General features: G+C 46.0%; 1 protein-coding gene across 4 annotated transcripts in view; it reads left to right on the top strand.

Annotated features, from left to right (window-relative positions):
* Window positions 1–13939, top strand: part of ZNF516 (zinc finger protein 516) — a 131367-nt gene that overhangs the window by 72155 nt on the left and 45273 nt on the right. For all 4 annotated transcript variants that reach the window (XM_066579481.1, XM_066579483.1, XM_066579480.1 and 1 more), the window contains exon 3: window positions 10504–12421. In XM_066579481.1, the coding sequence (XP_066435578.1) occupies window positions 10651–12421 (1771 nt within the window). In that variant the 5' untranslated portion in view covers window positions 10504–10650. The remainder of the gene's footprint in view (window positions 1–10503; window positions 12422–13939) is intronic.

Raw genomic sequence — 13939 nt, forward strand, 5'->3', positions numbered from 1 at the left:
CCAACAAAGCACAATCACTGCCTGCATGACACTCCGCTGCCACTTCTCCTGGGTTACATGCTGAACAACCCCCCCCCCACGACCCAGTGTCCACAGCACACACCAAAGTGTCCCTGCGCAGCCTTCAGCTGCCCTCATGCCACGCCACACTCATGTCTATTTATAAGTGCGTCTGCCATGAAGAGGAACCGCAGGCACACACTGCAGAGGGTTGGCACGGCTAGGCAGCGACCCTCTTTAAAAGGGGCAGGACGATAGCCCACAATGCTGTACAAAAGCAATGAGAAATAGAATCCTGTGCCACCGCCATCAGGAGCTGCACACGTGGGCATAGCAATGGGGAACCTACGTGCCACACACCATTCTGTCAAGGTGTCTGCATGCCCCAGTCAGACTGCGGTTTTTTATAAATCTTCACAGGCAGGTACAACTCCGCAATGGGAATTCCGTGTGCATCCACAGCATGGGTGGCTCCCTGGAACCCACCCGCTGTACATAAATGTATCCCATTGCAGTGCCCTGGACAGCAGAGCTAACGTCAGATTAAATGCAGGTGGGCTTCGGCCCAAACTGCATGCCCCAGTCAGGCTCGAGTTTTTTTATAAGTATACACAGGCACGTACATCTCCCTAATGGGAAGTCCATGTGGACCGACGGCATGGGTGGGTCCCAGGAAGCCACTGGCGGTACATAAATATATCCCATTGCAGTGCCCAGCACAGCTGATGTAATGTCAGCTTTAATGCAGGTGGGCAAAAAATTAATTGGATTACATTGTAGGCGAGGGCCCCAAAAAATTGGTGTACCAACAGTACTAATGTACCTCAGAAAAATTGCCCATGCCCAACCAAGAGGGCAGGTGAAACCCATTAATCGCTTTGGTTAATGTGGCTTAATTGGTAACTAGGCCTGGAGGCAGCCCAGTTAAAATAAAAATTGGTTCAGGTGCAAGTTTCAACGCTTTAATGAGCATTGAAATGTATAAAAATTGTTTACAAAAATTATATGACTGAGCCTTGTGGGCCTAAGAAAAATTGCCCGTTCGGCGTGATTACGTGAGGTTTCAGGAGGAGGAGCAGGAGGAGGAGGATGCATAGAATACACAGATTGATGAAGCAAAAAGGTCCCCGTTTTTGATGGTGATAGAGAACGATGCTTCCATCCGCGGGTGCAGCCTACGTATTGCTTAGGTATCGCTGCTGTCCGCTGGTGGAGAAGAGAAGTCTGGGGAAATCCAGGCTTTGTTCATCTTGATGTGTAAGCCTGTCGGCACTGTCGGTTGACAGGCGGGTACGCTTATCTGTGATGATTCCCCCAGCCGCACTAAACACCCTCTCTGACAAGACGCTAGCCGCAGGACAAGCAAGCACCTCCAGGGCATACAGCGCGAGTTCAGGCCACGTGTCCAGCTTCGACACCCAGTAGTTGTAGGGGACAGAGGCGTTACCGAGGACGGTCGTGCGATCGACTACGTACTCCCTCACCATCCTTTTACAGTGCTCCCGCCAACTCAGCCTTGACTGGGGAGCGGTGACACAGTCTTGCTGGGGAGCCATAAAGCTGGCAAAGGCCTTGGAGAATGTTCCCCTGCCTGTGCTGTACATGCTGCCTGATCTCTGCGCCTCCCCTGCTACCTGGCCCTCGGAACTGCACCTTCTGCCACTAGCGCTGTCGGATGGGAATGTTACCATCAGTTTGTCCGCCAGGGTCCTGTGGTATTGCATCACTCTCGAACCCTTTTCCTCTTCGGGTATGAGAGTGGAAAGGTTCTCCTTATACCGTGGGTCGAGCAGTGTGTACACCCAGTAATCCGTAGTGGCCAGAATGCGTGTAACGCGAGGGTCACGAGAAAGGCATCCTAACATGAAGTCAGCCATGTGTGCCAGGGTACCTGTACGCAACACATGGCTGGCCTCACTAGGAAGATCACTTTCAGGATCCTCCTCCTTCTCCTCCTCCTCAGGCCATACACGCTGAAAGGATGACAGGCAAGCAGCATGGGTACCCTCAGCAGTGGGCCAAGCTGTCTCTTCCCCCTCTTCCTCATGCTCCTCCCCCTCCTCCTCAACGCGCTGAGATATAGACATGAGGGTGCTCTGACTATCCAGCGACATACTGTCTTCCCCCGCCTCCGTTTCCGAGTGCAAAGCATCTGCCTTTATGCTTTGCAAGGAACTTCTCAAGATGCATAGCAGAGGAATGGTGACGCTAATGATTGCAGCATCCCCGCTCACCATCTGGGTAGACTCCTCAAAGTTTCCAAGGACCTGGCAGATGGCTGCAAACCAGGCCCACTCTTCTGTAAAGAATTGAGGAGGCTGACTCCCACTACGCCGCCCATGTTGGAGTTGGTAATCCACTATAGCTCTATGCTGCTCATAGAGTCTGGCCAACATGTGGAGCGTAGAGTTCCACCGTGTAGGCACGTCGCACAGCAGTCGGTGCACTGGCAGATTAAACCGATGTTGCAGGGTGGCAGCGTCCGTCTTGGACTTGTGGAAATGTGCGCTGACCCGGCGCACCTTTCCGAGCAGGTCTGACAAGCGTGGGTAGCTTTTCAGAAAGCGCTGAACCACCAAATTAAAGACGTGGGCTAGGCATGGCACGTGCGTGAGGCTGCCGAGCTGCAGAGCCGCCACCAGGTTACCGCCGTTGTCACACACGACCATGCCCGGTTGGAGGCTCAGCGGCGAAAGCCAGCGGTCGGTCTGCTCTGTCAGACCCTGCAGCAGTTCGTGGGCCGTGTGCCTCTTCTCTCCTAAGCTGAGTAGTTTCAGCACGGCCTGCTGACGCTTGCCCACCGCTGTGCTGCCATGCCGCGCGACACCGACTTCTGGCGACGTGCTGCTGATGCATCTTGATTGCGAGACAGAGGTTGCGTTGGAGGAAGAGGAGGAGGAGGGTGGTTTAGTGGAGGAAGCATACACCGCCGCAGATACCAGCACCGAGCTGGGGCCCGCAATTCTGGGGGTGGGTAGGACGTGAGCGGTCCCAGGCTCTGACTCTGTCCCAGCCTCCACTAAATTCACCCAATGTGCCGTCAGGGAGATATAGTGGCCCTGCCCGCCTGTGCTTGTCCACGTGTCCGTTGTTAAGTGGACCTTGGCAGTAACCGCGTTGGTGAGGGCGCGTACAATGTTGCGGGAGACGTGGTCGTGCAGGGCTGGGACGGCACATCGGGAAAAGTAGTGGCGACTGGGAACCGAGTAGCGCGGGGCTGCCGCCGCCATCATGCTTTTGAAAGCCTCCGTTTCCACAAGCCTATACGGCAGCATCTCCAGGCTGATCAATTTGGCAATGTGCACGTTTAATGCTTGAGCGTGCGGGTGCGTGGCGGCGTACTCGCGCTTGCGCTCAAAAAGTTGCGCTAGCGACGTCTGGACGCTGCGCTGAGAGACATTTCTGGATGGGGCCGAGGACAGCGGAGGTGAGGGTGTGGGTGCAGGCCGGTAGGCACTCGTGCCTGTGTCCTCAGAGGGGTGTTGGATCTCAGTGGCAGGTTGGGGCACAGGGGGAGAGGCAGTGGTGCAAACCGGAGGCGGTGAACGGCCTTCGTCCCACCTTGTGGGGTGCTTGGCCATCATATGCCTGCGCATGCTGGTGGTGGTGGCTCCAGCTGATCTTGGCGCGACAAAGGTTGCACACCACTGTTCGTCGGTCGTCAGGCGTCTCTGTGAAAAACTGCCACACCTTAGAGCACCTTGGCCTCTGCAGGGTGGCATGGCGTGAGGGGGCGCTTTGGGAAACAGTTGGTGGATTATTAGGTCTGGCCCTGCCTCTACCCCTGGCCACCGCACTGGCTCGGCCTGTGCCCACACCCTGACTTGGGCCTCCACATCCTCGCCTGCGTCCACGTCCTCTAGGCCTACCCCTACCCCTCAGCATGCTGTATTACCAGTAGTGCAGAAACAGAACGCTGTAATTAAATGTGCCGCTTATTGGCCTGTGGTTGGAGGCTGACTTCGCTTATGGAACGCACAGCAGAGCCAGGAAAGAATTTTGCGCAAGCCTGCTGTAACACTTAGCTGGCTGCGTATGAATTAGGACAACTACCCCCAGCAGAGACCCAGTACACTGAGGACGGTCACAGGCAGACCAAATAGATTTTTTTTCCCCAAATGTTTTTGGAAAGGCCCACTGCCTATATACACTAAATATGTCTTCTGTCCCTGCCTCACCACTACTGCCCCTGGACAATGTAAAATTACTGCAGGGCGCAATGCTCTGCACGGCCGATATACAAAAAAAAAAAAAAAAGTGCAACACTGCAAAAAGCAGCCTCCACACTATTGCACACGGTTAGATGCGGCCCTAAGAAGGACCGTTGGGGTTCTTGAAGCCTAAAATAACTCCTAACGCTCTCCCTATAGCAGCTCCGGCACCAGCAGCACTGTCCCTGATCTCTGTCAGAATGCATCTGTGGCGAGCCGCGGGAGGGGCCGATTTATATACTCGGGTGACACCTGATCTCGCCAGCCACTCACTGCAGGGGGGTGGTATAGGGCTTGAACGTCGCAGGGGGAAGTTGTAATGCCTTCCCTGTCTTTCTATTGGCCAGAAAAGCGCGCTAACGTCTCAGAGATGAAAGTGAAAGTAACTCGAACATCGCGTGGTGCTCGTTTCGAATAACGAGCATCTCGAACACGCTAATACTCGAACGAGTATCAAGCTCGGACGAGTACGTTCGCTCATCTCTAGTGGTAGTACACATGCCTGACAACCACTCCATAAGAGCAAATCCTCTAGATGGACATGAAAAAAAAAGTTCACAGAAAAAAATATCAAATCCCTTTTTGCACATGTATCGCCACAAAATTTTGAAGATGTGAATCTATCCTGATGGCCCTTTTGCATAATACAATACTTGATCATTGCTACGGTAAATGAGTGCTGATTGACAGAGCATGTTGAACGTTTTCCCCCGGTCAGAGGATCACCTGTTTCGGGACGAACAAGCATAAATACGATTGTTCGTTTCCATACAGCTGTCAATGGTTAGCTGCACAACTCCCTGTTAACAAAGGAAGATGTCCAGGTGATCAGTGAGCATTTTTATATAGCTGATAATCCGAAGAACGAGTGTTACTCATTCATCACTTAATTGTTGCACTTCTAAATGTCCTGGCAATGGAGGGAATGAAAGTTTGGGCATACTTTCTAAATCTGTACATTTTTGCAATCTTAGATGCAACGATAAGCTTTTAAATAAACACACAGTAACACATCTTACAGACACCTTGGAATACATATACACAAAGGCATGCTTTTACATATAGACATTTGGTCTGCGGCCCCAAGAGGCATAAGTGCTGGAGGTTTTTATCAGATTCGCTGCGGATTTGCCTAATGTGGCTATATCCATTGGCATACTTTTACATTACTGTACCCAGTGGGGGGGGGGGGCGGGGGGCGCGCGCGCGCGCGTGTGTGTGTGTGTGTGTGTGTGTGTGTGTGTGCGTGCGTGCGCGCGCGCGTGCGTGCGTGCGTGCGTGTAATGCTTATTTATAATTTCTCTATCATGCATATACAGGTGTGCTTTTACACATGCATGAACATGCATAGCAATACTGTTACGTTTCACATGAGTACTCAGGCATACTTATTCATGCATACAGAAAATAATTGCTATTCTGCCAATGAAACACCTAGCCCAGAAGAAAAGGTGACGTGCTGCATCTTGGTGGCCCCCGCTGCTGTAGGGAATGCCTGCTTCAGTCTGTAGTGCTAATTTCAAGCAGGATCTGCCAGAGTCCAGGCGGCTCCACTGCTAAGTAAACATACAGCAGTTTGTTTTTTTTTAAAGCTGGTGAGTGGTTTGCATGGCCATAAGCTTCGGACAGCCACCCAAACTGCATATATTGTAATCTGCCATTTTGTGCTGGAGGCGAGAAATGGAAGGGTCGGGCTTATCATTTAGCGGCTCTGAGGATCGGTTCATACTAGAGATGCCAGCCACTGGTTGGCTATGCAGGTGGCTGATTTCTAATGCATGATACGATCAGGCTGTCAGTTTTGTGTATGGTGCCACGCCTTCCTCCTCTGCTCCTGCTGGTGAGTGGATGGAGGCAGGACATAGAACAGCTTGAAGTAGGGCAGCATGTTAGAGGTACTTTATACAGCTGTCAGTAAATTACAGCCATTATAGAGAACAGGATCAGGATTTTGGCAAGAACCTGTACTTTGGTATGTGTGTGGGTGGGGTGGTAGAGAGATCATGTCCTATGCCAGCAAATTTGCCAGGACTTCCTTTTCCACACTTCACATGCTGCTGTGCATGGCTCTATTTCAATCATCTGAGGGTAGCATCTGAATGCCTGCCCCTCTATTTCATGTGGTGGCTAATCGTGTCTCCACGTCTATGTTGACCTCATGTCCACAGGCACACACAGATTTTGCATTGGGTGTATCTTACGAAATCCGCCCATGCATGTGGCTAGCGACCCTGCGTACCTGTCCGTGTCTTGATGGGCCGGGCGGTGTGCCTGCACACATGCGCAGTACAGATTTTTTTTATTTCTCAACTTGCAGCTTTTTCCGTGGAATCCGCGGCCCGTCCACTATGTCAATTGTGGCAGGTTTGGCTTCGGATCAGATGACTTCCATTGACTTAAAGGGGTTGTCCCGCGCCGAATCTGTGTTTTTTTTATTTGTTTTTTTTTGCTGCCGCGGGACAACCCCTTTAAATGGAAGCTGTCTGTGCAGGAACCGCAGTAAAGTGGAGCATGCTGCAAATTTTTTTTTTTTCATCCGCAAGCGGAAACTGCAATTAGTTTCCGCTCATGTGCATGAAAAATCATTTTTTCATAGCATGCTATGGAGGGTTATTGCTGCAAAACCTGGAGCGCAACGCCTGCTCCAGGTTACGCAGCAGAAATCCACCCATGGACATGAGGCCAAAGGCAGCTTGCTGCTCCAGATCGTTATAGCGAGTAATGTCATCCCTTTTGTTACCAAACTCTATACACTCGGTCTTTTCTTAAGTTTACTTTGCTAGCTTCTTATTAAAACTGTTGTCAAGAATGTATTTTGAAATTCTGAAGGCCAGTGAAATAGCATTACAGGTTTCAACAAATATGAAACTATGCATTTGGAATTTAAGTGCTTAGATTATAAAGACACGTAGCATAACTTAGGCTGAGTTCTTCCTTTGTTCTAGTTTTGTTAGGGCTCTCTTTTTGTGGAATGTCCTGTAATTTTCTTTTGGTATCATTTTGAAGTTTGTGTGACTATTTGATAGTTTTTTTTATTTATATTTTCTTGGGAGATTGTGTGACCAAAAATGCGCAATTATGAGTGTTGTGTTTTTCTTCTTTTTTTTCCCTGTCTACATGCAGGCTGCATAATAATGTTACTTTGATAGATCAGACTTTTACGGACGCAGCAATACCAAATATGCCTTTTATTTTTAATATGGAAAAAGTGTGCTTTACCCCCTCCCGTCGCCCAATAATTAAAAAAAAGTTGGTTTTTTAACATTTATTCACTCATATAGTATAATATACCATAGTATTACATTGTACCACATTTTGACGCCGCCCCCCTACACACACCTCATTTATTTTGCTGTTTTTTGTTTCCATTCTGTCCCGTTATGGGAGCGGTAGAATGAAGGACTGTGGTGCTGGATCCCTCATATTATGGACTTCAGCAGTGCCAAACCAATCCCTTTGACTATCATGGGCTCCGTCAGGTTTCTGTCATGGTGTTCGGCATTTTACCAAATGAGCACAGCATGCGGTTTGCGCCTTATTTTGCTTGAAGGCGTTTTAAGACCTATCTCACACTTGTAGAGCCCTTGAGCAGACAAAACAGAGAACCCCTAAAATGACCACATTTTGAAACCTAGACCCCTTAACAAATTCATCAAGGGGTGTACTGCGTATTTTGACCCCACAGTTTTTGAATGAATCTAAGTAAAGCAGAAGAAAAAAATGTATGATTTTTAGTTTTTTGGCAATTATGTCATTTTAAAAAGTTTTTTTTTGTTTTTTTTTGTACAGCACACACATGAATGAAGACTTTCACCCCAAAATAGATCCCCCTGTTTGTCCTGTGTTCCGTGACCTTCCTTCCCACTGGGCCCTAATTTTATGTCCGTATACGCAACAGAACCCAAAGCGAAAGAAGCATTATGCTTTAACTGGTTTTTAACGGCTCACTGCGGCCCGCGGTCACTGCTTCAGGCTCTCTGCTACTTTTGTTAGCCAGGAGCAAGGAGATTATAAATTTTCCGCCCCCCCCCCCCCCCCCAAGCTTCTGCGCTTATGTCCGCCATTTTGTCGACAGTTTGGGAAAAGGTCTGCGGATAAAGATCCCTTCAGGGGACTTTGCCGGAGGCCTTTTCACCTCTCCTCACGGATCGGATCTGTGACGGGAGGTGAAACTTGAACTTTTTTTTTTTTTTTTTTTTTACATTTTTTTGTAATCGCCGTTATCTATTCAATAGCAGTGATTACGTGACAAGGGACCGCGTGAAATCTCCAGGTTCTCGGCTACGTTTGGTACCCGGTAGCAGGGAGATTTTAAACCACCTTGGCAATCTGCAGCTTTTCGCATGCGGTCGCCATTTTGGCGACGTGTCCGTGTGCAGAAGCCGAGCTAAGGTCCACGGGAAAATCCGGGGGGGGGGGGGGCTTGGGTACGTAATTTCATCTTCCCTCACGGATATGATCCGTGAGGGAAGATGAAATTTAAAAACTTTATAACCCCCCTTTTTTTTCTCTTTTTTTTTTTTTAATGATCGCTGTTATGCATTGGATGACAGCAATCACGTGACCGGGAGCCGCATACAATGGTCCCCAGTGATATTTCTCTGCTCCCGGCTAGCATGGGAGCAGAGGGTTTTTAAACTTCCCGGGGCCTGAGCCCTTCTTCGCACTCGTATGACGTCTGGTGCGCATGCGTAGAGGACAAGGTCAGGTCTTGGAAGATCAGAACATCACAGGATATCACAGAGGACAAGGATGCATACTTTCACCTCTCCTCGTGGATTAGATTCATGAGGAGAGCTAAAACTTTAACTTTACTTAACATTTTTGAACTTTATAGTGATCGCCGTTATTCATTGAATAGCGGTGATCACTGGCTTGGGGGCGCAATGATCTGGTCTACTGCGCATACATCGCCATTTTTTCTATAACTTTTTTCACTTTTGTTTACTTCCATGCGATTGGTGCTATGCATTGGATAGCGCCGATCGCAGGACCAGGGACCGGATTTTCCAGCCCCCTATGACGAAGTTCTAGGTTGTCTGCTACCTCTTGTCAGCATGGAGCTATCATGTCCTCAGCCCGCTTTAATCCTCAGAGGAAGCATGCTTTTACGTCTGAGGATTAAAGCCCACTTAGCTAGGATGTAAAAAGGCAATGGGGCTGTCACTAAGGGGTTAAGGGTCATAATGGAGACTGACACAAATATAAATGAAGCCGGTTTCACATCTGCGTCTGAACCTCAGACCAGAGGTCCTGTTGTAGATCCTGTTGCAAATCCCGGAAAAAAAACACTTTTTCTTCTGTCCGGAATTCTGTGATGCTGTATGACGTAATTCAAAGAAGCACCTTTCTTTGAATTTCATCATACGGCATCAAGGAGTGCCGCTGACGGAAGCCTTGTTGTGAGTGCATTTTATTTATATATACATGTCTTGTTTGTATATTGTGTTATATGCTTGAAAAAGGCACATGCATGTGCAGAAACGCGCAGCATTTTTCTTCAGTCAATTATTGCGGTACATTGTGTCAATTCAAATACATTGATTTTCGCTGTTACACTCGCACAAGCGGTTTTTCATTGCATATAATATGCACATAAAGAACGCAGCATGCTCTATTTTACCGCTTTTCACACGTGATAGAGCCCTATTGTTTTCTATAGGTGCATACTAAATGCTGTACATACGCAATTATATTTTCGAATTTTTAAAAAAATGGAACCAGGAAGACTGTGCATGACCACGTGTGTGAGATATGCTGTCATGCGCAGTCAAAATTTGCTGCCATAGTCGGCGATACACCGGCTCACACAGCGTTAAAACACTGTCTTACATACGCAGTGTTTTACCATGTGTTCTTGTGAGCCCGGCCTAAATGGTAACTGGCTTTACTAGCCAGTGTTTTTCAAAATAACATTGGGCAGGGGGTTCGACCAGATGACCCTGGAGTTCCCTTCCAACTGATTCTATCAGTTTACATAGCATTGTGGAAGGGACTGTATAGAAGAGACTGATGTCAAACCAAATGTAAATAAATTTCAATGATAGTAAGGGCATTGTATGATCTTGAACCCTGGAATGTGAATTCTTAACATGTTCTTAGCTAAAACATTTTAAATGTCCCATTAGTGAAGTGCCCTTTGATTTTGTTGCATAAAATGTAAAAACTCATAGAAATTGGATTATTGGTTTATTACTGATGAACTGTTCAACCTGTGTACCCATATTTTCATTTTTTATCAGCCTCTGTTTTAATAGGAAGAGTAACATTTACTTTTTTTCTTTTTATTCAGGGATCCATCTGCGGTACGCATTGGTGCAGATTTGTGAAGCTCAGTGTGGATGTTATGCTCATTAAATAGCATACAACTAAATATAGAAGTCTCCTGCCAGTCACTCCTGGATAGGCTTTGAATTCCCTACCTGATGTTTTGCTGGTAATGGAACGAAGGAAACAATTTGATATGGAACTACGAGAATCTGCTGCTAAGTCAAATAAAAATGATATGGATGATGATAAACCAACGTGTTTTAGTTGTGTTATATGTGGGAAAAGTTTCCCTTTCCAGAGCTCCCTCTCTCAGCACATGCGAAAGCACACAGGGGAAAAGCCATATAAATGTCCTTACTGTGATCATAGGGCTGCACAGAAAGGAAATTTGAAGATTCACCTCCGAACCCACAGAACTGGTACACTTGGCCAGGTTCATGATGTTGAATTGGGTGATTCACATGTTGGAGAGCTAGGTGCCTCTGAAGGTATGGGAGTATGTGCAAGTCCAACAAAAAGTACGTCTGCTTGTAACAAAATTCTTAATGGCTCTCTCCAAATGGAAGATTCAGATGTAGTGGTCGACGACACACCAGGTGACTACAACTGTATGTTTTGCAAAAACAAGTATGATCGAAAGAAGGAGCTTGATCAACATCTTATACAAGTGCACAAGCCATATAAATGCAGGTTTTGCAATTACATGACTTTAAGAGAGGAAACCTTATTAAACCACATTGAGAAAGACCATATCACAACAGCAATTCCATTGAATAGAGATGCATTCTCAGAAAATGGCAAAAGTGAACTTAATTCTGGTGAGTTCCCTTGTGAAATCTGTGGCCAGGCTTTTGGTCAAGCATGGTTTCTTAAAGCTCATATGAAAAAGCATCGGGGATCATTTGACCATGGCTGCCATATATGTGGCCGGAGATTTAAAGAGCCATGGTTTCTGAAGAACCATATGAAATCTCACGGCCCTAAGACTGGGAACAAAAACAAACCCAAATCTGATAGTGAACAAGTAGCCACTATAAATGATGTTGTTCAGGAAGAAGCAATAGTGACAGGCCTATGTTTGTATGAAGTTTGTGTAAAATGTGGAAACTTATTTACAAATCTGGAAAGCCTTAGTGCACACAACTTGGTTCATTGCAGAATGGAAGAACTCGCTGAAAACAAAAATGAGCAAAAAAGTGAAAATCTGCATAATGTGAGTTCAGAGGCACCTACTTCAAAACAGTTTTTCTTAGACTATCTGAACTTAAAACCTTTAGGAGATGCACCTAGAAGTCCAGATGAAGAGCAGGGGAAGAGAGTACCAGAACTTGACCCAGTCAATAGCTATCAAGCTTGGCTGTTGGCTACCAAAGGGAAAGTTGCAGAGCCAACAGAGTTTGTCAAGTACTTGGGATGGGATGAAACATTGGCTGATGCAGATGTCTCATACGATAGAGATAAAGGGGAATATATTCTTGTTAATCAGGAGAAACGTAAACGGGAGCCTGAAAGTAACAATACCAGCAATCCAAAGAGACGCAGCTGTTCAATTGGAGGTCGTACAGAGAAGAAAAGCAGCATACAGCCTGGAGAGTGTGTTCTAGAGACTCCTAATGATTTAGAATTTAGACCCCCTTCACGTCAGAGCCGCAGATCTTCTCAAAACAAATCAACTGAATGTTTTGAGTGTGGAAAGATTTTTAGGACGTACCATCAAATGGTACTTCATTCCAGGGTTCATCGGAAAGAGCGTAGAAGTCTAAGTGAGAGTGGTTCAGTTTCTCAGCATGAGCGATATGGATCGAATAGCGAATGTGACTCAGCAAGTAGACCCAGTAGTCCTGATTCTGCTTCTGCTCCAGAAGACTCTCTGGCTTATGGCATTGGGGATGATGGAGCTGATGATGATAGCTTTGAGGAAGCAACTACATCCTCACCAGGTAATGGAGTTGTTTGTAGTCATAATTTTGTCAAGTCAATTTACTCTGTTAAAATAAAAGTATTGTATTACTTGGCCAAGCTGTATGCACTAAGCTCCACTTGGGAGGTGGCCAATATTTTATAGTAACACTGTGGCTATTTGTATCAGGAAAACTGAGCTCTAAGTACTTTAAAGATACCAATTGTATTGGAACAAAATTGTTGATAAGATATATATATATATATATATATATATATATATCTCTTATCTCTTAATATATATTCATTCATGTCTCAATATGATTTGGTTTATGTGGTGGGTTTTTGATGCATCTCCTGGTTTGGTCAACAAAATAAGAAAAAATTTACACCCAAACTCTCCATGTTCTAGTTGGCCACTAATCCTAAATCCCTTCACGTCTTTGAAATGCTTTATTGAGTAATTTTCTTTAATACAAACTACAATACATTCTAATTCTAACACAACACAATACAAGAATTGAATGTAAAGCTTAGAGGCTGAATTTACACACAGTATACCTATTTTAATGATAATTGTGTATACACCCATTTACTACACCCACCACTATAACTTGATGGGTACCATTACATTCTATTCTCAAAATAATGCCAATACATATACTTTTGTAACTTAAAATAAATAAATAAACTCTTTATGCTGCAGGACGTACAGTTACGTCCTGCAGCGTTGGAGTATGTATGAAAGGAGATAGCGCAGCGATCTCCCTCCATACAACGTGGGCGCCGGCTGTTTTTCTTAAAGCTGACACTTGCCGGCAACAGCTCCGATAAGCCGCGCCACACATTGGAGCTGTTAACCCTTTAAATGCTCCTCTCAATTTACAGCGGCATGTAATTCCCCCGGCCGATTTTTGGGGGTCCCGTACAGCCCCCTACATTGAGATCGCAGGGAGCGCACCGTGCGGGTGTCATGGCAGCCGGGGGGCCTTCCGAAAGGCCCCAGGGCTGTCATGGCAGAAAGGCTATCAAGCCATGCCCGTGGGGTGGCTTGATAGAAAGTGTGCCCGATCGCGGTATGATGTAATACTATGGCATTACATCATACTGCAGGAGTGATCAAAGCATTGCAAGTTTTTGTCCCCTATGGGAACTAAGAAAAAAGGTAAAAATAAGATTAATAAAGTTTTACTGATTTTATTTAGTTAAAAAAAAAGTGATAAAGTTTTCTATATTTATAATAGAATCTAAATAATAAAATAAAAGTACATAATTGGTATCGCTGCGTCTCTAAAAGTGCGATCTATCAAAGTAACGTATAATTTACCCCGCACCATGAACGTTGTCAGAAAAAAATAAAGAACACCAGAATTATGCTTTTTTTTGGTTACCCGGTCTCCAGGAAAACATTTTTTTAATCAAATGCGATTAAAAAGTCGTATCTATTCGTACCGCACAAAATGAGCCCTTGCACAACTATGTCAATGATAAAAACCAAAAAGGTATTACGGTCAGAAGATGGTGACAAAAAATAATTTTAAAAAAATGTAAATATCTTT

Source organism: Eleutherodactylus coqui, chromosome 9, assembly GCF_035609145.1.
Source record: "Eleutherodactylus coqui strain aEleCoq1 chromosome 9, aEleCoq1.hap1, whole genome shotgun sequence".
Taxonomy (NCBI): Eukaryota; Metazoa; Chordata; class Amphibia; order Anura; family Eleutherodactylidae; genus Eleutherodactylus; species Eleutherodactylus coqui.